Source organism: Carassius carassius, chromosome 50 (assembly GCF_963082965.1).
Source record: "Carassius carassius chromosome 50, fCarCar2.1, whole genome shotgun sequence".
In the NCBI taxonomy this organism is placed as follows: Eukaryota; Metazoa; Chordata; class Actinopteri; order Cypriniformes; family Cyprinidae; genus Carassius; species Carassius carassius.
Window position 1 is genome coordinate 1,737,368 of NC_081804.1, and position 25,983 is coordinate 1,763,350.

The following is a 25,983-nucleotide window of genomic DNA, read 5'->3' on the forward strand; positions in this document are numbered from 1 at the left end:
TTGCCATGTATGAATCCCCAAGGACCTCGGTTTGAGCTAAAAATCTTCTTTACTCTTCTACTGTAGAAAACAGTAAGTCTTTTACTGTATATCGGATGCCCTGAGGGTGAGTAGATTAACAGCAAATTTTTATTTTTGGGTGAACTATTCTTTTAAGATGTTTTCTCATCATATTATAGACTCAGAGATTGTTAATGACGTACAGATTAAGCATTACCAACATTGCAGCACTTGTGGTATTTAGACAAATAAATATTGCTTCATTTTTTTCTCATTTTTAAATTCGAGGGCATCCATAAAAGAAGGTCTCTAAAGTATATTAAGTAAACACACAGACATTCTCTCCCTCAAGCACACACACACACACACACACACACACACAGACTTCCTCCCACACAGTAACACACACACTCGTAAGCATGCTTTAGTAGTATGCATGTGCACATCCTCACTAACTAAAACACACACATGCTCGCAGAGGTTCAGAGGGCATGAATGAGCTCAAAGAGCTCATGACACCTACCATGATCGCATGTGGTCATCATCTGGGAGGATTGAGGTCAAATATCACATACAGCTGTGGTGGAGGATATCTGACTCAACTTACGATTCCTGCCAGCATGTTTAACTCAGTATTTGGCTTCTGGATGTATAAATGGGAAACAGCTCTTTTACTTTAAAACACTTTTCAGGTAAAAGTCCAATCAGCTGTCTTGAGGCTGAAATTACAGGTCACTGTTTTCTGAGGACACACGCTAATGCACTTACAAAACACATACAAAACTAAAGAAACTACATTTAATGAAGAAGATGTTGCTAGGTGAGGTGATGTGGGTTGTCACCAGAGCATAATTATGCAGTTGGTGTTCTGGGTGGTCTATGTGTTTTTTTTATACCATTCCAAGTTAGAAGTCAAATTATGTCACACTTTATACTTCTTAATATAACAGACACAACTAATAAACAAATAACCAAAACTGAAAACTGTAGACTCATGTATAAACTCTATACATGCTAAAACACATGCACACACACACACACAGATGACTCGCTCTCTAGGGTCCATGTGCCATCATATATTTATGACAAGCATCGGGAATCAATTCGCTTTGACTCACAAACACGAGCCAAACAAACTCCATCTATATAATGAACTGCAGGACCGTCTAAATCAATCACCCTTTACACTGATTGATCAGCACGGAGAACACATTACTATTTCATATTTTACTACAAAACACTAAATATGAAGCTACACATAGAAAATGCAAATACTCACTTATATGTCAGTCCTCCGTTTATGTATTTGTTTTGGAGGAGTTGATACTAAACTGAGAATTCAATTAATTTTCCTAATTAACTTTTAAGCCATAAAATATTAAATCCGTCATGTTATAGAAAGGTCAGAAACATTTAAGTTACACAAACGTACATGCAAACGTTTAGTTAACGCATTGCAAGCATCCCAGCTCATTGTACAATCAAATGCATGTCTAATAAAATGTAAATATTTTTGTTAGGTGTGTGTGTAACTCACCAGCTTGCGTTGACACCATCCGCAGACGCCGCAGAGAGCCACCAGCCAAACTCCACACACCGTTACAGCCAACGACACCAGCAGCACGCTCAAAGAGACGGAGCCTGTCAAACACACACACAATGTTCATATCCAAGCGTAGGGTGAACAGTCTGACATTTACTCTGACGAGAACGCTAGGAGTTTATAAAGTCTCTAAAGTCCTATGGATCGATATTTGTCATGATGGGAACAAATGTGACTGGAGATCAAAATCAAAACGGGAGGAGTTGGAGAGGGAAAGAGGGAAAAAGAGATGTCACTGTCACTAAGTATTTAAGATATACATTTGAGATGTGCCAATACCAAAAACACTCACAAATGCAAGATCAACATGTAGAAACGTAATGTACATGCTAAAATGACACATGAAATCAAGCTTGCTAAGCTAGATGTGTCTGCATATTATTTTACATTTTAATATTATTTCGCATTTATTTTAAAATGCACAAATTTCAAGTATGGGACACCGTCACGTCACTTCTCTAATCACATGTTTCATTTAACCTTTAATTCATCAGAATAAATGTCACCAGCTTTTATATTTTGTTATCTACATTCAGATATTTCGAGGGGTCCACATACTTTTGTAAGTGGCTCTATCTCTTTCTTTCGTTGTGTCCCTCAGCGCAGTTACTACATAATCAGACACTGAAGAAGTAGTTCTGGGGAAGGGATTGCATTTTCTCTATCTCACACATACAAATAGTACAAAACACGATTGACCTCTTATGAAACACCAGTTGCATTACTCTACAAACAAGCTTTCTGATACTTATCCATATCTGCTCCAGTAAAATAAAGTGTTTGGAATAATATATTACTTTTGTCAAAAATGCAGTGCACAAAAACTGTATGAAACAAAGCAATGCTTTTGACTTCACGTTGCAGTTTCGGTGTAAATGAATCAGAAGCAACATCAACTACTTGTTTTTACATTTCCTAGCTTTTATATATTTGTGTGTGTGTGTGTGTGTGTGTGTGTGTGTGTGTGTGTGTGCTCTTGTTTTTGTGTCATATCAGGACACATCTCTGTATAATGACATGGTTATGACACAGGTATTACAAGGAGACGGTGACTTATGAGGACATAACCCATGTATAAAAACCATTACATTATGGGATGAACCCACTTTACACAAAAATAAACGTGTATGTGTGTGTGTAGGTTTATTATTGCAATCTTAAACTATAGAAAAATTGTTACTTCAAACAACTAATGAATAACAATTTATAATATATAGACATATATATATAAAAAACTAAAACTAAAAAATGACAAAAGCTTGTTGCCAACACATTTATTATTTTCATTTCATTCAAGTTAAATGTACTAAAATGAAAGTAAATCAACTAAGACTAATAAATAATTTAAAAAAGCAAAAAGAATCAATAAAACAATTACTAAAACTTTACCTAAAATTAAAGAGAAACATGATATGTATATCTCTTAAAATATTTCATACAAAACAAATATATATATATATATATATATATATATATATATATATATATATATATATAATTTATTTGAAATTATAATTTATTATTTTTGTACTTTAAAAAAATGTCTATTGCATATTGCATACTGGTATTAAAAGTAATATGCAGTATGTAATATGCAGCCTAAGCTCAAGGTTTGTTTAGTTTGCATGACCCTGTTAGCCTCTAAATAGTGTAAATGGACACAAGAAGCATCTCTCTCCACTGACGAGCATTTAACTATCCATGTATTCTGACAAACCAGCTAAATGTTTCTCAGCAGAGTCACACACAGACTCTGACAGGAACGAGACGAGTGTCTGGAGCACAGCAGAAACACTCCAGAAAAGCCCTGAATGAGCCAGTGTTCGACACAAGAGCAGGTCTGAGGTCAGACGACAGCAGACGTGACTCTATAAAGCAGCAGGCAATAAAACACCTGTTTAATCTAAAGTAAGAGACAAAGCTAAGCGAAGTCATTCATTTCCACTGACAGCTGACAGCTGATTTAAGAGTTTCTGCTGTTATATTCATGAATAAATTGATTTACAAATAGAAAACTGGTTCACAAATAAAATTAAGTATGCACAAAGCAATTTTATTTAGAGGTATCTGATGAAAAAAGGCCCAGTAGAAATGTAAATTTATAATTTAAATAAGAAATCAATAATAATTGTCTAAAGTGTTCACATTAAGAATTTACTTGACTGAATTCTAAAAATTTCACACAAACGTGTGTTGCCCTTAAAGTTAATTCAGCTTAAGTCACTTAATTCAGCATGATAAACTGATCAATTATAACAATATTCCACAATAACAGTAATGCAACAATATTTATTTACACAAAAATAAAATTTCTTCTTCTATTTATTAAAATATATATCTTTATTATTTAGATTTTCATTATTATATATATATTATTATTACAATTAAAATATTTATACAGTATTTTATACAGAATAATATATTTCTAATACATATTTCTAATATTAATATTTATTATATTTATTTCTGTGCATACTACTAATTGAAATATTTACTTGACTTAATTTAAAATCTTTCATATAAAATATCACAATGTCTTGCCATTAAAGTAATAAGAATAAACAACTAACACTAATAATCTTGATAAAAAAAAAACTATATTGAAAACAAATAATTGAAAATAAATTAGAAATAAACAAGCAGAAACTATAAGTATTGTCACATGTAATTCAATGCAAATATATTTAGTAATTTACAAGAATTTGATTATTTACACACACAGAAAAATAATTCTGTTTGTTTCATTGAAATCATTAAATAAAAATAGTTTTATTATAATTTTTCATGTGGCTGTAAAACTGTGTCTTTAGCCTCCATCAAAAAAACAAAAACTAAAAACAAAACAACCTTCAACTTTATCTGAGAAAGACACAGAGCAGTAGATTATGTTTGTGACTCTCTCTCTCTCACACACACACACACACACACACATCTGGGTCTTTTATCAGAGTGTGTGTCAGTGTAATCGCTGCTGACCCCGGGGAGCAGAAGAGAGGAACGAGAGGATGAAGGTACGTCTGCGCCTCCGGTCAGAGGAGGAGGACGACTGATGAAATCTAAACGAGAGAGAAAGCGTGCCCACTGAAGGACACACACACACACACACACACACACACACACACACACTACTGGAGCCCATGTTTGTTCACCTTAATAGTGTGCTGTTAGCAGACACAGACAGACACAGACAGATAAGGAGAAGTTTGGTAATTGTTCATTCAGCCGCTTTAAGTGATCCAGACTTCTGATATATTAATAATACCGAAACCACACAGATTGTGAATCTGCACTATTTAAAGACGGACCGTATAAAAAAGACAATAACTCGCTCTCCACCCTCTAAAGAACACAAATATCTCAAAGCTCACAGCTCATTCCAAGAAATGCCAAAAGCTGGCGGGAAATAAACACCTCAAACGAGATCTTTTTAATATCTCAACTCTTTCTTCCAGACAACGACAGAACACATCTCACAAACATGCCAAAGTCATATTACACTCCAAAATCAAAAGAAATATAACAGATATTTTATATTCTGTGACATTATTTTCCTGTCATTTAGGAAAATGTTCTCTACATTCACATAACTATAAAGAAAATAAATTGTAGTGCTTTGTATCATTATTAATAATAATAATAATAATAATAATAATAATTAGTAGAAGTAGCAGATTGACAAACAATAATATATATAACAATATATGTATTGGTAGTATAATAATAATAATAATAAAGTAGCAGTTGTAACAGATTTACTAACAATAATATATAAAACAACAATATTTACTGTTAGTATAATAATAATAATAATAACAATATTAAGTAGTCGCAGATTTACTAACAATAATATATAAAACAATAATATTTATTGGTAGTATTATAACAATAATAATTAGTAGCAGATTTAACATAAATAATATATAACAATATATATAAGAAATTCATATTTATTGGTAGCTTAATGATAAAAATAATAATAATTATATTTTAGGCATTTTTTTTTTTTTTTGATAGTATATATTGACAATTAGGAATATATTATTTTTCATGCATAACAAAGAAATAAATATGGTTTATGAAAGTCTTACATTCATAATTTCATATGAAATTATCCTAAAATAGTTTTCATGCAAAGTATGATTTCTTATCTCTTTTTGTCTTTTGATTTTGGCATAAACTGTGTCCTGGACAGGTTCTAATAACATTCACCCAGTGTTTCTCGTGAGCTCAGTGATCTCTCAAGTGTCATAAACTCAAACACTTCTCATCGAAATCTCCTAACACCAAGTTATCTGAACTGCAGTCCTCATTCATTTGACAGCTCTCTATACCGACTGTGTTTATCTTTCATGAAATACATGATCTTGACATCGCACACAGCATGAGAGTGAGTGCGATGGAGAAGCATCCACCTCTGAGCAGCGTGTGTTTCTCAGTGTGTGTGTGTGTGTTTGGTCTCTGCGTGAGCTCTTGAGTCTTATCAGAGGTACGAGAAGATGATTAGAGCTCGAGTGCATTAGAGTCACACACATACAAACATCTATTAGCTCTCCTGATTGACTCTTAATGATTTACTGAGCTCACAGTGCTGCATTAAAGCTCCTGATAACAACCTCATTCTGCTTTTATGCTCTTTAGGATTAATATGATCTGTTCTTAATACCTCACCATGACTGGACATATAGCCTTTGTTGACGTGTAAATGAGTCGACATTACAGTTTAGTTTCAGTAAATTGTATTAATGGACTATAGGGGGAAAGTTCAGTAAGTTTTCACATATACTGACGGACGAAAATGTATATTTATGATTTTTTTTAATGTTTCTAAAATAAGTCTCTTATGCTCACCATGGCTGCATTAAAATAATGTAATATTGTGAAATATTATTACAGTTTAAAATAACAGATTTCTATGGGAATATATATTAAAATGCAATTTATTTCTGTGATGTGCAGCTGTATTTTCAGCATATCTCCAGTCTTCAGTGTCACACGATCTTCAGAAATCAGAAACATTTCTGATTATTATTATCAATATTGAAAACAGTTGCAATAGAAAAAAGAAAAATTATATTTATTTGAATAGAAATCTTTTGTAACATTATAAATGTATTTACTCTCATTTTCTTTTTAACAATTTTATACGTACTTACTGAGTAAAAGTACTAATTTCATTAAGATTCGTTTTATGTATTCCCCAATTGTAAGTCTCTTTTTGAAAAAAAAAAGCCTCTGAAAAATAGTAAATGTAAATAAACAAATAAATGTTTGTGTCGGAAAGCTTTTTTTCAGCGGTGATGCATTAAATTGATCAAAAGTGACAATAATGTTACAAAAGAGTTGTTTTAAATAAATGCGGTTCTTTTGATCTTTTTTATTCTTTAAAGAATCCTGTTAAAAGCATCATGGTTTGCAGAAAAATATGAAGCAACACAACAGTTTTCAACATTGATAATAATCAGAAATGTTTCAAATCAGTATATTAGAATGATTTCTGATTTAATAATTAATAGTAATAGTACATCTTGTACGTCCCAAAGATCAGAGTGAATACCGTCAGCGCTGTGGGCGCTGGGGATTGTGGGTAGGCAGTGAACTGGCGACACTAAAGCGCGGTGACATGTTACAGCTTCATGAAGGCGTTCTGAGGCTGAACTGTGACCTGCTGCACTCGGATCTAAAGCACAGAAGAGGAATCCTGACAACTGTCCACACGACAGTCATGTATGTGTTTAATGACATGCGACTGAATTACAGTCACTGAAATAAGAGTCGTATTATGCAGCACGGCCGACGTTATGATCATCATCATCATCATCATCCTTACTCAGTGTTGTGTGCATTATAATGCATACTATGCAGTACATACTTCATAATGCTGAATAAGTTACTCGATTGTGTTAACAATAAAAAAGGTTTCACTTTTTTTATATATATATATGGAAATAAGTAGTCAATCGACAGCAGTTGTGGCATAATATATATATATTATAATCTATTTAAAAATTATATATATTATTTTTGCTATTTTTATCATCAGTAAATATATTATATCAATTAAATTATCCAAAATAACATATTTCTTTAGATATTAGATTTCCCCCAAATGTTTTTTTAGATTTGATATGTATTCATATATTTTGGCAATTTTTCCTACTGCAACTATATTACATAAATATATAAATATATATATTGCATTTGACCAAAATATATTTTATGATTGGGCATGCATTCAAATATATTTTCTGCTATTTTTATCTGTTGTAAATATATAATATCTAAATATATTTATATATGTCAATATATATATATATATATATATTGCATTTCCAGAAAATGTATTTTAATATTCGGTATGTACATCATTAGGTATGCCTCTAGTACAATATAAATATGAGGCAAAATAAAACAAAGTATATTTTCAGTTTTAAAAAATATACAATACAAGATACTGAAATTTATTTTGGTCAGGAAAAGTATTTATTTTTGCCATATGGGCTATGCATGTTAACAAGATTTTTCTTGTTTCTATCTATTTAAAGTTATATCCATATTTACAACTTGTTACCATGGCAATGTAACACTGTAAAAAAAAAACTCAGAGGTTAAAATGATTAATAAATGTATAATATAAGCACTTAAGAGTCCCTCTCTCTCTCTTTCTCTGTCATTTGTGGATCATATGATATTTCAATTTGCTGTGCTAATTCATTTTATCTGACTAAAAGATTTGATAATGGAGCAAAAGAAAGCCAGAGATGTAAGAAGATGAAGCCGTCCATCTGTAGTCAGGAGCTAAAAACATCCTGATGCTAGCAGATGTTAGCCACTCCGCTAAGTATCCAGAGCACTTAGCAGCAGCGCTCTTATGTAATCTACTTGTTCCTCTTAAATATTCAAAGCGGTTAGTGCACAGGCTTCAACTTACTGAACTGCACCACTTGTAGCACTTAAACATAATAAGGCCAAAAATAAAACAATAATAAACCAGATTTTTGTATTTTTGTTCAAAATGTGAGTGGTGATCATGCATGCAAACATTGCCGTCAACAAATACTAGGTGTTTGGTTTGAACTTGGTTTCAAACTAGGTTTGATTATCCACTGTAATATACACTACCTATCAAAAACGTTATATTTTTTCTTTTCTTTTCTTTTTTTTGAAAGGAATTAATAATTTTATTCAGCAAGGATGCATTAGATTGATCAAAAGTGACAGTTATACTAAAGATGTTTGATACAATGGCAGCATATCATTACTATCATTATTATAACAAACAAATACACAAAAGATCATCCCACATTTTTACCTAACCAAATACCACATATATAACAATTATTTATTGTTATATATATATATATATATATTTATATATATATATATATATACACGTATTATTATATTCACACACACACACACAAACGTTTATTTTTATAATAAATTAAACCTTTAAAAATATGTTAATATTAATTGTATAATATTACTTTGATTTAATAATAAAATAATAATAAAGATTTATTTGATATATTTTCATCTTTTTTTATAAAATTCCTGTATGTGAAAATTCAAAGTCTATTCAGTTTCTCTCTCTCTCTTTATACAGTATATATATCTATTAAAAGTGACAGTAAACACAAAAGAATTATATAATTCGGAAAATAGTTTAAAAATTTTTACATTTTAAATATCACATTTTTATATTTTAAATATATAATTAAATATATTATTATATATTAAATATATATTCATTTTATATATATATATATATATATATATATATATATATATATATATATATATATATATATATATATAAAATGAATCACAACAGTTAAGAAATACATCCATAGGAACTGCTTAATATGCTTAAAAAATGTAAAAAATTAAATAAATAAATTAATAAATTAATTAATTAATTAATAAAATTTGCTTTGCCACCACATAATTTTATATATGTACTGTGTGTGTATATATATATAATCAATTTAAAAAGTTGTAATATATATAAATATAGATATTTCACAATAGTACTGTTTTTTCTCAATCATGTTGACCAGATTAAATATTTCAAAAACATTACAAAAATCTTATAAACCAAACTTTTGAACAGATGTATAGGTGTGTTTGAAACCCTAACCCTAGCTAAGCTAATAATGCTTACCAAACAAATGAAACCGTTGTCATGTTATGTGCATCACCCATAATGCATTTCAGCACCCTTGTACACCGTCAAGAACAGAATGAGTCCAAAAGGCAACCGCTTTGACCTGTTCAACAACATGAACATGACGGCACAGTTGTGTACGTTTGCCCACCGTCCTCTTTTTCCACGTTTAACAGCAGCTTCTGATGTACGAATCACGATGGCGACTCGCTGAACCGTAACGCTGGAGTCCATGAGCCGACACAGAGTCTTGCTTCAGGACAGAACAAACACAATTCATGTGACAAAACCATCACATCCAGAGACTTACGTAACCATACACCGGATACTGGTTATTAAACCACTATAATCTTAAATTAAAACACCTAAATGACATAATTAGAACTGTGCTGCAGGCTCACAGGAATATTAATTAATCAGCTTTAACAGACGGGGTCCAAATACCTCGTTTTTTAATTTGGCCTTTTAAAACTTGTTTCCTCTTGTGGCCGCTCAGGACCGTGATGTGCCTGCTTGGTTTTCATGGATATGGTCATTTAATCTGTTCTCTGACTGTTTTAAATGTGGTGTTAAGGCTCTGTGAAGTGAAAGAAATCAAATGTTCCTTAATTTCTTGAATAAAAGTTCATTATTATACATTGTGCAAAAACATACTGATGCTTTCTTTCAAAACTCATGACTTCCTTCCCAGTTCAAAACTACCATTTATAGATGGGTGTGACATCACAAGAATGGATACATTAAGTCCTGATGATTTAAAAACCTGAAGGTCAAAGTTTTAGTCTTTAGAGCATAATTTAGCCCAGTGTTATATGTAACTAAAACTAATAATAAAAAAAATTGTTAATTGAAATAAAGCAGAAATGTCACTAAATATAAATTAGAATTGACGGGTGAAAATTATTCCCTTGGTAAATAAAATGAAATAAAATAAGTTGAAGATGAAGTACTAAAATTACTAACACTGAAACACATATCAAGTTAAATAGAAATATTTATAATTAAATCTATCAAAAATGACAAATGTACATAACAATAAAACTAAAAATGAAATGAAAACATTCAAATTATATAAATAATATAATTCAAAATAGTAATAAATACTGTAATAGTATAAAAATAATACTAGTTTAGCCTATACACAAAAAAAAATGTCCAGTCCAAGAAAAAATTAAACATATCATTTTTCATTTTCACCTGATAAAGGAAAAATAAAAGGTCTAATTTCCAGCTTATTTTGGCAAAAAATGAAAATATGTTAAAAAGGTGCTAGTAAATTTCACAGAAAATTACAAAAGAAGGCTAATTACAGTGAATTAAATATAAAATTTTGAAGTTGAAACGCTGAAATAGCACCTTTGCTTCATTTACAACTTCAAAATTTGATATATTTTTTAAAGGGTATTTATTACCATTTTATTATTATTATTCTGTGACAAGCACTTCCTGTTTGCTCACCGACTGAATCCAGATGATTTAAGCAGTTTATCACTATTTGGGTTGGGTTTCATGTGAATTAATTATCAACTGCATATAAATGTGATTCTCTTAAATTAGATTACATGATGATAAGATTTATATTAATTCTTTATAATTTTCTTAACTCACTCCCGGAAACTACTGCACAATTTATGGCTGTATATCAAAGGAAAAACTGAATGATGTAACTGAGACATCGCTCTGTTTTCATATAAAGCTGTAGCTGCTGTGAGGTAGAAATGCTGTTTGTGTGAAACCTTAGTCTAAATAAATGCTCTTCTTGGACTGGGAAGAAAGTAGTAAGTTCTTTAGGTTACAGTATGTTCTCAAAAGATCAAGGAACATTTGATTCCTTATGATACAAGCCCTTTAACGGGTCCTGAATGATCTCTACACATTTCCTCCATTGGTCGGTGTGAGGATGGCGATATGCGGGTCACAGGTCATTCTTTCTTCTGCTGTTTTCCTCATCCAGCAACATGGGATCAAAGTCCAGGCATACAGTACACACAGTGTGCTTTAGTGTAGATAAAAAAGCTTTAGCCTCGGCCTAAAGACAGATTTATACTGCATGATCTAAGAAACTGAAAACCTCAGTCTCTCTCTCTTTACTTCTGAAAATGTCAACTTGATGCTTAAAACTCATTCGTGAGACGATCAGACTATTAAACGGAAACAATCGCACCCGTCATCACATTCAAAAGGCGCTAACTCTCTGTGTCATATCTTCGCTATTATGTCACGCTTATGAAAAGCTTCTATTATGTGCTTTTGAGCTTCTTCTGATCAGTGTTGGGGAAGCTACTCGTCACACCATAACCTGCTCATAATGTACAGTGCACTACAGTCTGCTGCAGAAAGCGGGTTCGCGAATCATTTGAGTCAGTTTGGGGATCGCGAATCATTTGAATCAGTTCGGGAGTTCAAAGCGGGTTCGCAAATCATTTGAGTCAGTTGAAGGATCGCGAATCATTTGAATCAGTTCGGGAGTTCGTAGTAAATTCGCGAATCATTTGAGTCAGTTTGGGAGTTCAAAGCGGCTTCGCGAATCATTTGAGTCAGTTTGGGATTTCGGAGCGAGAATCATTTGAGTCAGTTTGGAAGTTTGGAGCGCCTTCGCGAATCATTTGAGTCAGTTCGGGAGTTCGGAGCGAGTTCGCGAATCATTTGAATCAGTTCGGGAGTTCAGAGCGGGATCGCGAATCATTTGAATCAGTTCGGGAGTTCGTAGCGGGTTCGCGAATCATTTGAGTCAGTTCGGGAGCTGGAGCGGGATCGCGAATCATTTGAGTTAGTTTGGGGATCGCAAATCATTTGAATCAGTTCGGGAGTTCAGAGCGCCTTTGCGAACCATTTGAGTCAGTTTGGGGTTCGCAAATCATTTGAATCAGTTTGATAGTTCGGAGCGGGATCGCGAATCATTTGAATCAGTTCGGGAGTTCAAAGCGGGTTCGCGAATCATTTGAGTCAGTTTGGGGTTCGCGAATCATAGCTGTATATGGATAGGCATTTTTAACTCATTTAGTAGCTAGTTCTAATTACGTTTTCCACGCGTGTTTAGGTGTGATATGTGAACTCGTATTTTTTGTTTTAATGATGTGCCTTTTAACAGTATCAAGTATATTCAAAAACTAAACAAATTGTGCCTAAAAAGTGCACGCATCTAGGCTAATGTAAAGTTACATGATGAAGTCATACTAGTGCACATGGCTCGTGTGCATTTTGAGTGCATTCTTTCACTGCATTATTCGGTGTATTCAAATGCATTTATGACTTGAGGTGGTTTTGTCTCTAAATCGCTGTGAGTGTGAACGCTTCTTTATCAGTTTATCCATTAGTGCAGTGATTAATGAAGGCTTAAAGGTCAAGAAACGCTCTTCTGTCATATTCACAAACGCTTGAGTTCGTCTCATGTTCGTCCGCTGTAGACTCTCTCTCAGTCTTTCCTGCTCTGTCTTTTATTTCTCCCCTATGTTTGCTCGTTCCATGTCCATCTTTTTATCCGTCTCTCCCTGTCTCTCAGTGCAATTTTCTATTCATTTAACAATCTGCTATAATCTACTCCTGTAATTTCTCTCTCTCTCACTGTCTCGCTCTGTTGTTCCCTGATAAAGTTATGAAGATGAAGGACAACAGATAAACAACTGCCGGCCTGCTCTCCTGCCCTGTGGGAATGAGTGGAACGATGGAGCAGAGGAAGAGAAAAGCGGTAGACTTGGAAAGAGAGATACATACGTTCAGCGGTAAGAAGCTGTCAGTAATGTTATTTAGGAATGATGTGTTGAGCAGGCAAACAAACACACGTGGGTTTATTCATCTTAAAGGGACAGTGCACCCAAACACACAAATTCTGTCATCATTTACTCACCGTCCACTTGTTCCAAACCTGTGTGGGTTTCTTTCTTCTGTTGAAGACTAAAGAAGATATTTTGTAGAATTCTGGTATTTTTTCCCATATTATGGAAGTCTTACCAACATTCTTCAAAGTAACATTTTTGTGTGTAAAGGAAGAAAGAAACTCACAGAGGTTTGGAACAACTTGAGGGTGAGTAGATGATGACAATTTCATTTTTGGATGAACTTTTGGAAAATAAACATTTCAGATTCTTTAGTTAGTTAACAATGTATATGCATTGCAGGAGATTTTGAATTTTTTATACTTTGTAAATATTTTGAAACTTTATAACCATTTCTATTTTCTGTTGTGGAAATGACATTAAACATTTTTGGAACTAAATGGCCAACTACTTTTTCTCGCTGAGGCTAATTTCAAAGAGAGCTTTTTATGTACTGTATATTAAAAATAAATAACATATTTTCATATTTTTGCATAATTTTACAAGATAACAGTTTGATTAGAAATGCCACACACACACAAAAAGTCCATAATATTTGTGATGAGGGTTCATCACAACCCTCATCACAAATATTATGGACTTTTTGTCACTTTATGGGCTCGCAATTGTTAAAAACCCAAAATTGTCATAATTATTTGTTTGTTTGTTTTATCGTGGAGGAAACAAAAGGATCTTAAGATATAAACTCAGAATTCGCAGAAGAAATTGCGAGATGTAAATTTGGAAAGTCAGAATTCTAAGTTTATGTCTCGCTAATTTTACTCAAATTGTCTCATAACTGCTTTTGAAAGAAAAAAAAGATTCTCGTAATTCTGAGGAAAAAAAGCCATAAATAAGGAATTTAAACTCAGAATTTTGAGAATAAAAAATATTCAGAATTGTAAGATCATTATAATTATTTTTTTATTCTATTTTATATATACTCTATTTTTATTCTATTCTATTTCATTTTTTATGGTGGAAACTGTCTTCCATAGTTTCAAGTTCTAAAATATTTTATAATGTTTGTAGTAGCGTTTCAAAGTTCAGTAAATTTCTAGAAAATTTCCAAAATCCCTTGAATATTCAAAAAAAAAATCCTGGAATGTTTCCAATTTTCCACCTCTTTGCAATCCTAGTTTGTAGGGTGGAATTGTATAATTTATGACTCAAAGTCTAGGTCTGGGAAAAGGGTAAACCTAAACTATTTAAAAGTCTTTAAAAAAAAAGAAAAGAATAAATTAATTAAATTCCAAGTTTTCACATGACTTTAATAGTAATTGATAAAAATGTTATACTAAAAAAGAAATAAACCCTAGTTAATAATGGTTGAACTGAAGAAACACTCACAGCTGTAAAATCAGCCATTGTGAAAAAATACATGTTGGAAATCCTAAACGACTAGATTTGTGAAGACATTCTAGTTTAAGTTTTGAGGATTCATGTGGTTTTGTGAAACATATGATGTGAAAACACACAGTGTTCAGTCACATCACAGGCAGATGCAGTCATCCTGCTCTGAACAGGAAACAGTTGGTCTCTGACATCATCATTATCTAGCCTGACATCTCAATCACAAGCAGCCCTCTCCATACTGTCCTTATTTTACTGAAGAAGACAACAGAATCATTCCAGATTTAATTAAAAAGTTGAGGTCTCGTCGGAAAGTTTAAATGAGGAATTAGAGATTTAATGAAAAGTAAGAAGCTCATTTTGTGCTGGTCAGGAAGATGCACAAATACAGAACTAATTAAACTCATGTCCTAAAGATATTGACACAGCGCTCACATTCAATCTGGTAATCCTTCTGGAAAATATAAAATAAATTATATTTACTCAACGAGCTAAATTTTCTGATCAAAAAGAGGATTTATAGCAGAATGTCAAAACTGCTATTTTCCTTAAAGCAAAAGTGAATGGTGACCAAAAGCAAGATTTTCTCTGTATAATGTCTTATATTTCACACAAAGATATATTGTGATTTCAGATAATAGTCCAACCATTTAGACAATATTTTATGATGCACTTTTGTTATTTTAGGCACTTGACAACCGTAGTCCCCATCCATTGTTATTAATGGAAAAGAGCAGCTTGGAAATTATCTACAACAATTTTATGTTTCCCATGAATAACAGAAATGACTCAGTGGGTGAGTAAATGATGAGAGAATACTCATTTTTGGTTTAACTATTCTTCTAACCACCTTAATTAGCTTAAACCAGCTTATGACCAGCTATAAACCCTGTAAAACCACCAACCACCTTGAGCTGGCTTTGGCTGGATTTTCCAGCAGGGACAGCAGCCCATTTGGACTCATCTGCTCCACAAACAGAGACATTTCCAGGTCCACGTCCTAGATTCCCTCCGCTGCCGGTTACACACACACACACACACACACACATAGTGATGTGTGTTCGCAAGGTCCACTCTCAGATCCAGCCAGACTCCACTTTCCATAAACAAATTACTGAAGATAAATGAGCACCTGGTGTCCTCTCTCTCTTCTTCTCTTCCCCTCTCTCTCTCAGCCCATTCATTGAATTAAAGTGTCCTGTAAAGCATGTTTTATAAGTTTGCACGTCGAGCTCGGTGGACTCCAGAAGGGGACTGATATCTCTGCATCTCTGGCCTCGACACAAGAGCATCGACCGGGGCAATATTTCTGTTATTGCATTACTTTATTGAAATAAAGAGCGTTTCGAGACCCTCATGTTTTGCGCAGCACTATTTAAAATCCATTCCTGAGTGCTGTGTCTCACGTTTTCAGATGAAAACATGCATTCTGTATGAACGGCCCCTAACTAGGTTGGGAGACAATAAAAGATCAACAAGCTAACTTTTAGAAGTCCTTTCTTTGTTTTCATTTAAAGGGGTCATGGATGCTACATGCACTTTTACAAGTTGTTAAAACTGAAATCTGTGTTGGCAGTGTGTGAACACAACCTGTCGCCGGGATGTTGCCAAGTAAGACAATCTTTCGATGATCCTGGATCAACATTATTGTCCAAAAATATAAACTTAACCCAATCCCTACCCCTAAACGTAACCCTACCCACAATTTAAATTCTGATTGACGTTGTACTTAGTGAAATCACTCTCACCGAACACAACCACCCTATAATGAGAAAAATCCATGCAGTGTTTTCTTATTTATCTACTAAAATCTTTACCCCTTTCTTAAATCAAGCCGATCTCAGATGCCTGTCTGTGAGACATCACAAAAACAGGCCCCTCCCACGATAATTTGATTGACAGTAGTGTTTCAGCACAGACTTGACTGTCATCAGTCCACCATTGTTTCACCGCCGGAGCAGATGTACACAAGAATGACTCCTAAGTGATTGAGGTGTTCTGTTGTTGGATGTAATAATGAACGAAGCAGTCGTCATTTACTCCCGACATCTGAGCCACTGAAGAACCAGTGGATTACGTTTGTTTTTGAAGAGAATGCGCCTCTTATCTATCTAAATGTGTCTATATTCGAGCAAATCATTTGTGATCTAGCTTCTACAGAAGTGAGTATAAAGTTTTCAAAGAATCTTTGCAAATAACCTTTCCTAATAATTAGCTAATTAGCAAGTTTCACAATGAATGTAGATAAAGTAAGGGGCAGGGTCAGCAGAGCTCATTAGCATTTAAAGGAAAATGCTACAAAACGGCTTGCTCTGGAAAGAGCTGTTTTTTGACCGAGTATATAGTATATAGTTTATAGTACCATTGAGAAATTTTAACCAAACTATGTTACAGACTTTTCATTAAGACCTTAACGAATCATATCATCTTGTGGAAAATGGGCATCCAATGACCCCTTTAATAAAAGACTTTCATACACTGAAAAAAAAAGAAAATCCTGTTTAAGTTTTACGATTGCTTAGTTGCAGGGTACGATTTGCCTCCCCTCTTCTTGTTCTCTCCTTCAGTCTTTCGAGGGCATGTCTGAGGGCCGGCAGGCAGAGTATGACATTTTCTCCAGCGCTAGGTTTTCTTTAACATCTGACATTTGGCAGTAATTGGTGCACAAACAACTACATGCTCACAGGCTCTTTGACGTGTTTGTCATAAAAAACTAAAATACCCAAAACTTTTCTCAAGACATTTCCACTGCAAAGGGCTCTTTGAGAAAACACTTCTTAAAATACACCTAACAGTGAGTGTCCCAACAGTGCCCTTGAAGAATCTACTGAGTGTTCGAGAGATGGCTGATGCGTTTTAATGTGCTTAAAGTCCATGAACTGAAAACCTCCTGAAAGTTTTTCTGAACTTGCTTTGTCCCAATGCCTAGTGAGCACCCTACCTAGACACAAACACTGAATTCAGAATTGCATACTGGCATACTACACTTACTATGATACAAATAGTAAAGTAGTATGCTTGTACTGTATGTGGTTTTAAATTCAGTGCATTCGTGGTGGATTCTAGTGGTCGACAGATATATCGCCAAGGCCGATATATCGGCCGATATTTGTCATTTTTCAAATATCGCATCTGCCAATAGGTTTTTCTGCTTGGCCGATGTGTTGGAGGCGGGACTTTTATTCTGATGGCACTGAGAGCGGAGACACCTGAGTGCTCACAGTGCTCACACTCTCTCTCTTGTTTGTCGTCGTCGTTAACAGTTCTGTCTAACACTGAAGCCTGTCTAATAATCAGATAGAACAGTTAAACAAAGAAATTTTGTCATATTGATCGAAACACAGTTCATTCACTTAGCTCACATCTAACGAGTTGGTCATCTGAATCAGGTGTGTTAACTAAGCGAGACATGTAAAATTTGTGCGACAAGTGCAACAAGGCAATCCGAGAATGCTCTGCAACAAGCTTAGTGCAATACAGCGACAACCAAGTGAACCAAAAAATTATTACAATTAAACAACAGTAAAGGCTATTTTACCCAATATATTAATGTAATATATGTATCTTTCTGATATTTGGAGTAACATGTTGTTAGCTTAGCAACATGCTAATATCAAAATACATTGGAATCAATTGTAAATCAAGTAAGGAGCTCTTTCTATCAATATAAAGCATCACTTAAGTTCCCGCAGTTACATTCCGCTGCACTTAGAAGGCAGCTGTCTACATTTAGATAGTAAGACCGCAAGGAAGCTCACTGATTTCAAACAGAGGTCTTTATAGAGAGGCATATCTAGATTAATTTCAGATTTATTGCCTAAAGGAAGACAGAAAAATTTTGTGGTGTGAAGCCTCAGGTTTATCTGCTGAAAACACTGTCTCAACAAACAGTTGTTTCTCTTGACAACAATGAGATGAAATGGAGAGCAAATGGAGACTTTTGCTTCAGATGCGTTCCTGACACTGTAACTGAGGTTTGACCAATGGCGTGAGTTTAGGGCGGGATTATCTTGTCACTCTAACAATAGAAAGCAGAAGAGAGTTGGGATTTGCTTATTTTGTTTGGTGTCATTAATGGAGCAGAAATTACACACTAGAGTTCAAAGTCAACAAGCATTTCAAACTGACTTTATTTACTTTCTTTACACACATACCTGGTCTTAAAGTGCATGATTCATGAGTGTGTGTTGTTGAAAAGACACAAAATGTTTGTTTTAGGTGTCTTCCTCCTCCAATTCTCCCTCAGTAATCTCACATGTGTTTCCATGAAGTCTCTGAAGCTATGAGAGAGCAACCTCAGAACAATAACCACCTCCTCCGGATGGCTAAATGGCTCTAAATGGCATTCCTAGAAGTTAATAATGGGAAATATATGAACACAAACAAAGGCATTGTGGTTCCAAAGCAGCAAAGACATAATTTCTTCAATGGTATGGAGGAGATTGCGAAGCTTGTAAAATAATTATGGCTCTTTTGCGACTGACTGGCCACAAGACAAATTATAATAACACCCTGTGAATATCCAGAGTGCTTATAATGCATTAAGGCACTACCAGTGCTCATAAAACGGGATGATTGTTGATGGTGCTTAAACAGATGAGAGTTAATGACAGGAACATTAAGATAACTCCGTTCTTCTTGTTCAGTGTCTCAGAGACAGCGCTAATGTCATAGTGAAAATAAGACTGTGAGGGATGGAAGTACAGTTTATTCGATGAGTTAAACTGCTGTATGCTTTGGTGATGATGGTTCTGCTGAGAAAACATTGAAAATATGATTGTGGAAAAGATTTCATGTGGACAAAAAGGAGCTAATATGAGAAAAAAGTAAGGACTGTCAATTTAATGTTTTTTCTTTTAAGTGAAGCAATAAACCAATATCGATATTTTTTTAAATTAATCATATAATTATTATATAATTAATAATTATATGTAATTATAATTAATTAATTTTAATATATATATATATATATATATATATATATATATAAATTACATTTTATTAATTTAATGAATTATTAATTGTATTTCCTAAAATAGTGTGATTAATTGTAAACATCAATGAAAGGTTTTAATATAGTTTGATAAAACATCCAATATTTTACCCACTATTTGTTTGCAAGTTTGTGTGCAACCCAATATTTTGTATGCAAAATTTTAAAACGTCCATCTGTGCACATAGATTTTTACAAGAAAAGAAAACATGGCAAGTCACAATTTTTCAATGCAGTTTAATGCTCTTATGCTCTTTAATGCTCTGCTGCTGTAATGTAAAATTAAATATGACCTCTACCGCAGTCCATTGATAGATTTTTCTTTGTGACTTTTAAAGAAAGTAAGGACAGGTTTGATTAGAACATCAATATGAAACACGGCCATATGGCTCTCGTTTGTAATTACACCTGGTTGGGTAAAACGGAGCAGCTTTACAATATGTTCATTACTGTCAACATTTATGATGATGAATTCACAGGTGAAGGTCGATTATAGACCAGCACAGGGTTTCAAAACATTCAAAGGATGTATGGAAGATGGGTTTGTCAGGGCCTTCAAGCTTAGTAGCTTAAAGAGCCTGCCTAAAACCCATTTACTTCAGATTATATTTGAAGGCCTGTCAACTGTCCACAGCTTTATAGGAGAATCATCTTTACTGTTCACACATAAAACGTTACTTGATCCCACATGACTGAAAATACTAAAACTAACTCTTTTAGTATTATTTTAGTGTTTTTAAGCCTAAATGCCACCAGTTTCCATTGTGGCCTCACATGTACATGCAATATTCAACTTCAAAGCTCCAGAAATTGAGTTTATTTTGGCGAATGGGACTTCATTTGAAATGTTAAATCCTTTCCTGTTACCGGAGACCTCAAAGCCACAATTTGGACAGCGAGTCTACTTTCAAGCCTAAATGCTTTTCCAGGAGGAGACATGGACGGAGAGGGCGCCTACGCACTAAAGTTTATTTACAAGAATCGTCCAAACAAAGTGATTCACTTAAATGAATCGTGAATCAGTTTGTTCAGATGGTTCATGTGAGTAAATGATTCGATAATCATTTGAGTTCTATTACAGAAGTCCTTCTCTATTTAATGTATGAAAATATTTGATTAAGTGTTGTCATTGTTTGTGATGTTTTCTAGCATTAGCCGTTTTTAGTGTAAATTTATCTATTCAAGTTAAATGCGTCACCCTAGTTGTGATACAGCCCCGATTGTTACAATAAATTACATCTATATTCAGATATTAATAAAGAAATTACACCATTTCAGTGTAGATTCAATGTAGCTAGTTTCCTTTTTTAAAGGATATTCTGAGTACCTTAAAATATGGTTGAAATAATGTCAGAAAATGCTGAAAAAAAAACTTAAAGGGACTGTTCACCCAAACATTATTATTTCTTACCCTCAAACCTGTATGAGTTTCTTTCTTCCGCTTAACAAAAATGAAGATATTCTGAAGAATATTGGTAACCAAATTGCAACAGAATGGGGTTAAAATACTATAAAAGTCAATGGCTACCATCAACTGTTTGGTTACCCAAATAAAATCTTCAGAATGTCTTCTTTTGTGTTCAACAGAAGACAGAAATTCATACAGGATTGGAACAACAACAGGGGGATTCAACAATACAGAATTTTTATTTTTGGGTGGACTATCCCTTTAACAAAATACATATAAATCAATGCTGAAATTAAGATCTTTACGAAAAGTAAGACAATGAAGAAACATCTCAATATCAACACTAATCCAATTTGAACAGTCGAAACAAAATTAATTCAACTTTGATTCATGATGTCAATTCAACTGTGAATAAATCACTGGTAAACTCAGCCAGGTTTAGTTTAAAAAGAAGTAGCTTGTTGGTGGAAACCCAACGTATCCCTAACCAATGTGTCAGTGTTTGGCAGCTTAGCTAAAAAGAGCTGTATCTATATCATCTAGCTGCAAAATGTCTATATATATATATGTGTGTGTACTTCAAAGTACACGCTAACGGATCGCTCTCTCCAGGTAATACAGATCTCCTTCCCAGACAGAGGAAGAGTGGACGGCTCTGAGAGGCTCTTGTCCTGGTCACAGCGAGACAATGGCTCTAAACGTGCGGCTGACAATGATTTGTTGGTGACTTGACCTTTCCAACACTTCAGAGGTGCTCTTTTGGCGGCGGAGAGAAAGCGAGAGAGAGAAGGAGAAGGCTATCTGTGTGGCGCGGCAGCTCAACGGAGAGCTGTTTGGCTGCTATCTGGATCAGATAAAATTCTTCCGTATTCAGGGTGGCACAGCCTGGGGACAGAGAGAGGATTCACTGCCAGACAGAGGAGTGAAATAATGTTATGTGCGAAACAAAGGACGTACATGCGGACAGGGATGTAGAGCTGTTGGGTTTCATGTATTGATGCATCGTTTATAATGGATCAATTGTATGCATCAGTTTCCCAGCAATGGATCCTCTGCAGTGAATGGGTGCCGTCAGAAAGAGAGTCCAAATAGCTGATAAAATAAATCACAATCTGATATTCTCTCACATCCAAATCAACCAACATATCTGAACGACCTTGAATAGTTTTGGCTTTGCTTGATCTGAGCATATTTCTCTCCTGATTCAGATGAGACAGCTTTTTCACTGAAAGTGAATGAATTTTGGACTCCTATTTAAGCTGGAAGCAACTGTTTGATGTAAAAATTATGAATTTTCTTGATGAATTTGTTTCTTACAATCATGCATCTTTTGGCTTCTCAAATCGTTAACTGATGGACTGCAGTGCTGTTTATTACTCGAGGATCTGTCGAAGCATATGTACGTTTTTGTCTAATGAAATACTGTCACTTCAACTAATCTCATTAAATTATTACCAGAATCAAGCAAGAGATCACGGTTAACAGCTGTGATGTTAAACATAAGGTCGTTTGATAATAAAAAAGAATATGCCTCACCCCCAACGTCCTATTTCAAAAGGAAATGCATCAAATATAATTTCAATGGAAACTAGTGATTTTTCTGTTTATCCTAAAATGACTCTGTATGCTTGTGTTTAATTGCTCAGTCAGGTAATGAGGCTAATTTACATTTGTTTTGAACGATTCTGAAGTGATTTATGAGTGGTAATGAACTAAAGAGCGAGACAATAATGGTGCAGAGAGAAATGTGAAGAGGAAGTGAAGACAAAGGACACTGAATGGAGTGCAGAAGTAGAGAGATACTTCAAACAGAAAAGGAAACAGAAGAAGAAAGAATGGAGGCTCTTCGGCAGCCGATGGCATCACAGGTGCAGCGACTCTGGGAATATTCCTGGATGAAGTGATGCTTCACACATTATGGGAGATTCTCTCCTTCTTGTGTTGGATCGGATGACAAGGTCACACTAGTGGAGCACACTAGTCTTGAGCAAACAGAGAAAGAGGCTGGCACACATCACAACAATGCAATGCAATGCATTAGTTATGCTTGGTAGCACATGGCTGTTACCAATACTGGAGAGCCGAGGAACAATCCTCGCTGAAGGGCAATGAAAAATAATGTACAGTATTTACAAAATAATTTTTACACACTGTTTTTTAAAATATCAGCTTATGGACTGAATTAAAGTTGAAAATGTGTTATTCTGCACCATTAGTGCAAACTAATCATCTGTAGTCTCTTAGAAAACAATTCAAACTTGATTTATACATATAAGAGACAGAAGCAGCAGTTGTGAGTGGGGTGACCAACCCTAGTTCTGCCCCGTGTTAATTGCGTTAAATATCTTTTAAAATTAATCACATGCATTAACACATTAATTTTGACAGCACTAATATACATATATTATACACTTTTTTCAGCTTTTTTCATGCTTTTTGCTTTTTTTGTTGGAAAACAATTGTAAATGACATTATGTCAACTAGCAAATGGTTTTCAAACAGGTTTTCTCTTGTCTACCATTGTTTGGTGAAACATGTTTAGCAGCTTTAATAAGGAAAAATACAAAAATTTAAGATGTTGATTATACACATAAAAACAATATATTTCATGAAAATGCTAAATTCATATTAATTCATATTGATTCATTTAATCAGATAACACATATAACACACACACACACATACACACATATATATACTGTATATATGGGTATGGGTATAATAACAATATTTATACATGGTTAAAGTTTTTCACAAGGAATTCTGCTGCTGAGTACGATTATCTAAAACCTAAGTCAATAATATGGGCTGATGGCTTCAACAAAAGCAAACACTTGTCAATTAACAGCCTTGTAGCTCACAGTAGGTCTGTCTTCAGCGGTTTATAAGTTTTCATACAAAATTAATTCCCCCTAGGGAGAAAATGAATGAGATTTTAGCTTGAACTCTGTTGGAGTGTTTATAATCTTCAGGAAGTCAACTAACCAGCGGAAGAAAATAAGTATTTTAAGTCCTAAAAATTACACACTTCACCTTTTTCATGTACAACCCGAATTCCGGAAAAGTTGGGACGTTTTTTAAATTTTAATAAAATGAAAACTAAAAGACTTTCAAATCACATGAGCCAATATTTTATTCACAATAGAACATAGATAACATAGCAAATGTTTAAACTGAGAAAGTTTACAATTTTATGCACAAAATGAGCTCATTTCAATTTTGATTTCTGCTACAGGTCTCAAAATAGTTGGGACGGGGCATGTTTACCATGGTGTAGCATCTCCTTTTCTTTTCAAAACAGTTTGAAGACGTCTGGGCATTGAGGCTATGAGTTGCTGGAGTTTTGCTGTTGGAATTTGGTCCCATTCTTGCCTTATATAGATTTCCAGCTGCTGAAGAGTTCGTGGTCGTCTTTGATGTATTTTTCGTTTAATGATGCGCCAAATGTTCTCTATAGGTGAAAGATCTGGACTGCAGGCAGGCCAGGTTAGCACCCGGACTCTTCTACGACGAAGCCATGCTGTTGTTATAGCTGCAGTATGTGGTTTTGCTTTGTCCTGCTGAAATAAACAAGGCCTTCCCTGAAATAGACGTTGTTTGGAGGGAAGCATATGTTGCTCTAAAACCTTTATATACCTTTCAGCATTCACAGAGCCTTCCAAAACATGCAAGCTGCCCATACCGTATGCACTTATGCACCCCCATACCATCAGAGATGCTGGCTTTTGAACTGAACGCTGATAACATGCTGGAAGGTCTCCCTCCTCTTTAGCCCGGAGGACACGGCGTCCGTGATTTCCAACAAGAATGTCAAATTTGGACTCGTCTGACCATAAAACACTATTCCACTTTGAAATAGTCCATTTTAAATGAGCCTTGGCCCACAGGACACGACGGCGCTTCTGGACCATGTTCACATATGGCTTCCTTTTTGCATGATAGAGCTTTAGTTGGCATCTGCTGATGGCACGGCGGATTGTGTTTACCGACAGTGGTTTCTGAAAGTATTCCTGGGCCCATTTAGTAATGTCATTGACACAATCATGCCGATGAGTGATGCAGTGTCGTCTGAGAGCCCGAAGACCACGGGCATCCAATAAAGGTCTCCGGCCTCGTCCCTTACGCACAGAGATTTCTCCAGTTTCTCTGAATCTTTTGATGATGTTATGCACTGTAGATGATGAGATTTGCAAAGCCTTTGCAATTTGACGTTGAGGAACATTGTTTTTAAAGTTTTTCACAATTTTTTTACGCAGTCTTTCACAGATTGGAGAGCCTCTGCCCATCTTTACTTCTGAGAGACTCTGCTTCTCTAAGACAAAGCTTTTATAGCTAATCATGTTACAGACCTGATATCAATTAACTTAATTAATCACTAGATGTTCTCCCAGCTGAATCTTTTCAAAACTGCTTGCTTTTTTAGCCATTTGTTTCCCCCGTGCCAACTTTTTTGAGACCTGTAGCAGGCATTAAATTTTAAATGAGCTAATTAAGTGGATAAAAGTGTAAAATTTCTCAGTTAAAACATTTGCTAAGTTATCTATGTTCTATTGTGAATAAAATATTGGCTCATGTGATTTGAAATTCCTTTAGTTTTCATTTTATTAAAATTTAAAAAACGTCCCAACTTTTCCGGAATTCGGGTTG

General features: G+C 34.3%; 1 protein-coding gene across 1 annotated transcript in view; it reads right to left on the minus strand.

The window, feature by feature from the left end:
• Positions 1-25,983, minus strand: part of LOC132133358 (synaptotagmin-7-like) — a 108,852-nt gene that overhangs the window by 65,573 nt on the left and 17,296 nt on the right. The window contains exon 2 of the mRNA XM_059546144.1: positions 1,538-1,641. Within this exon, the coding sequence (XP_059402127.1) occupies positions 1,538-1,641 (104 nt within the window). The remainder of the gene's footprint in view (positions 1-1,537; positions 1,642-25,983) is intronic.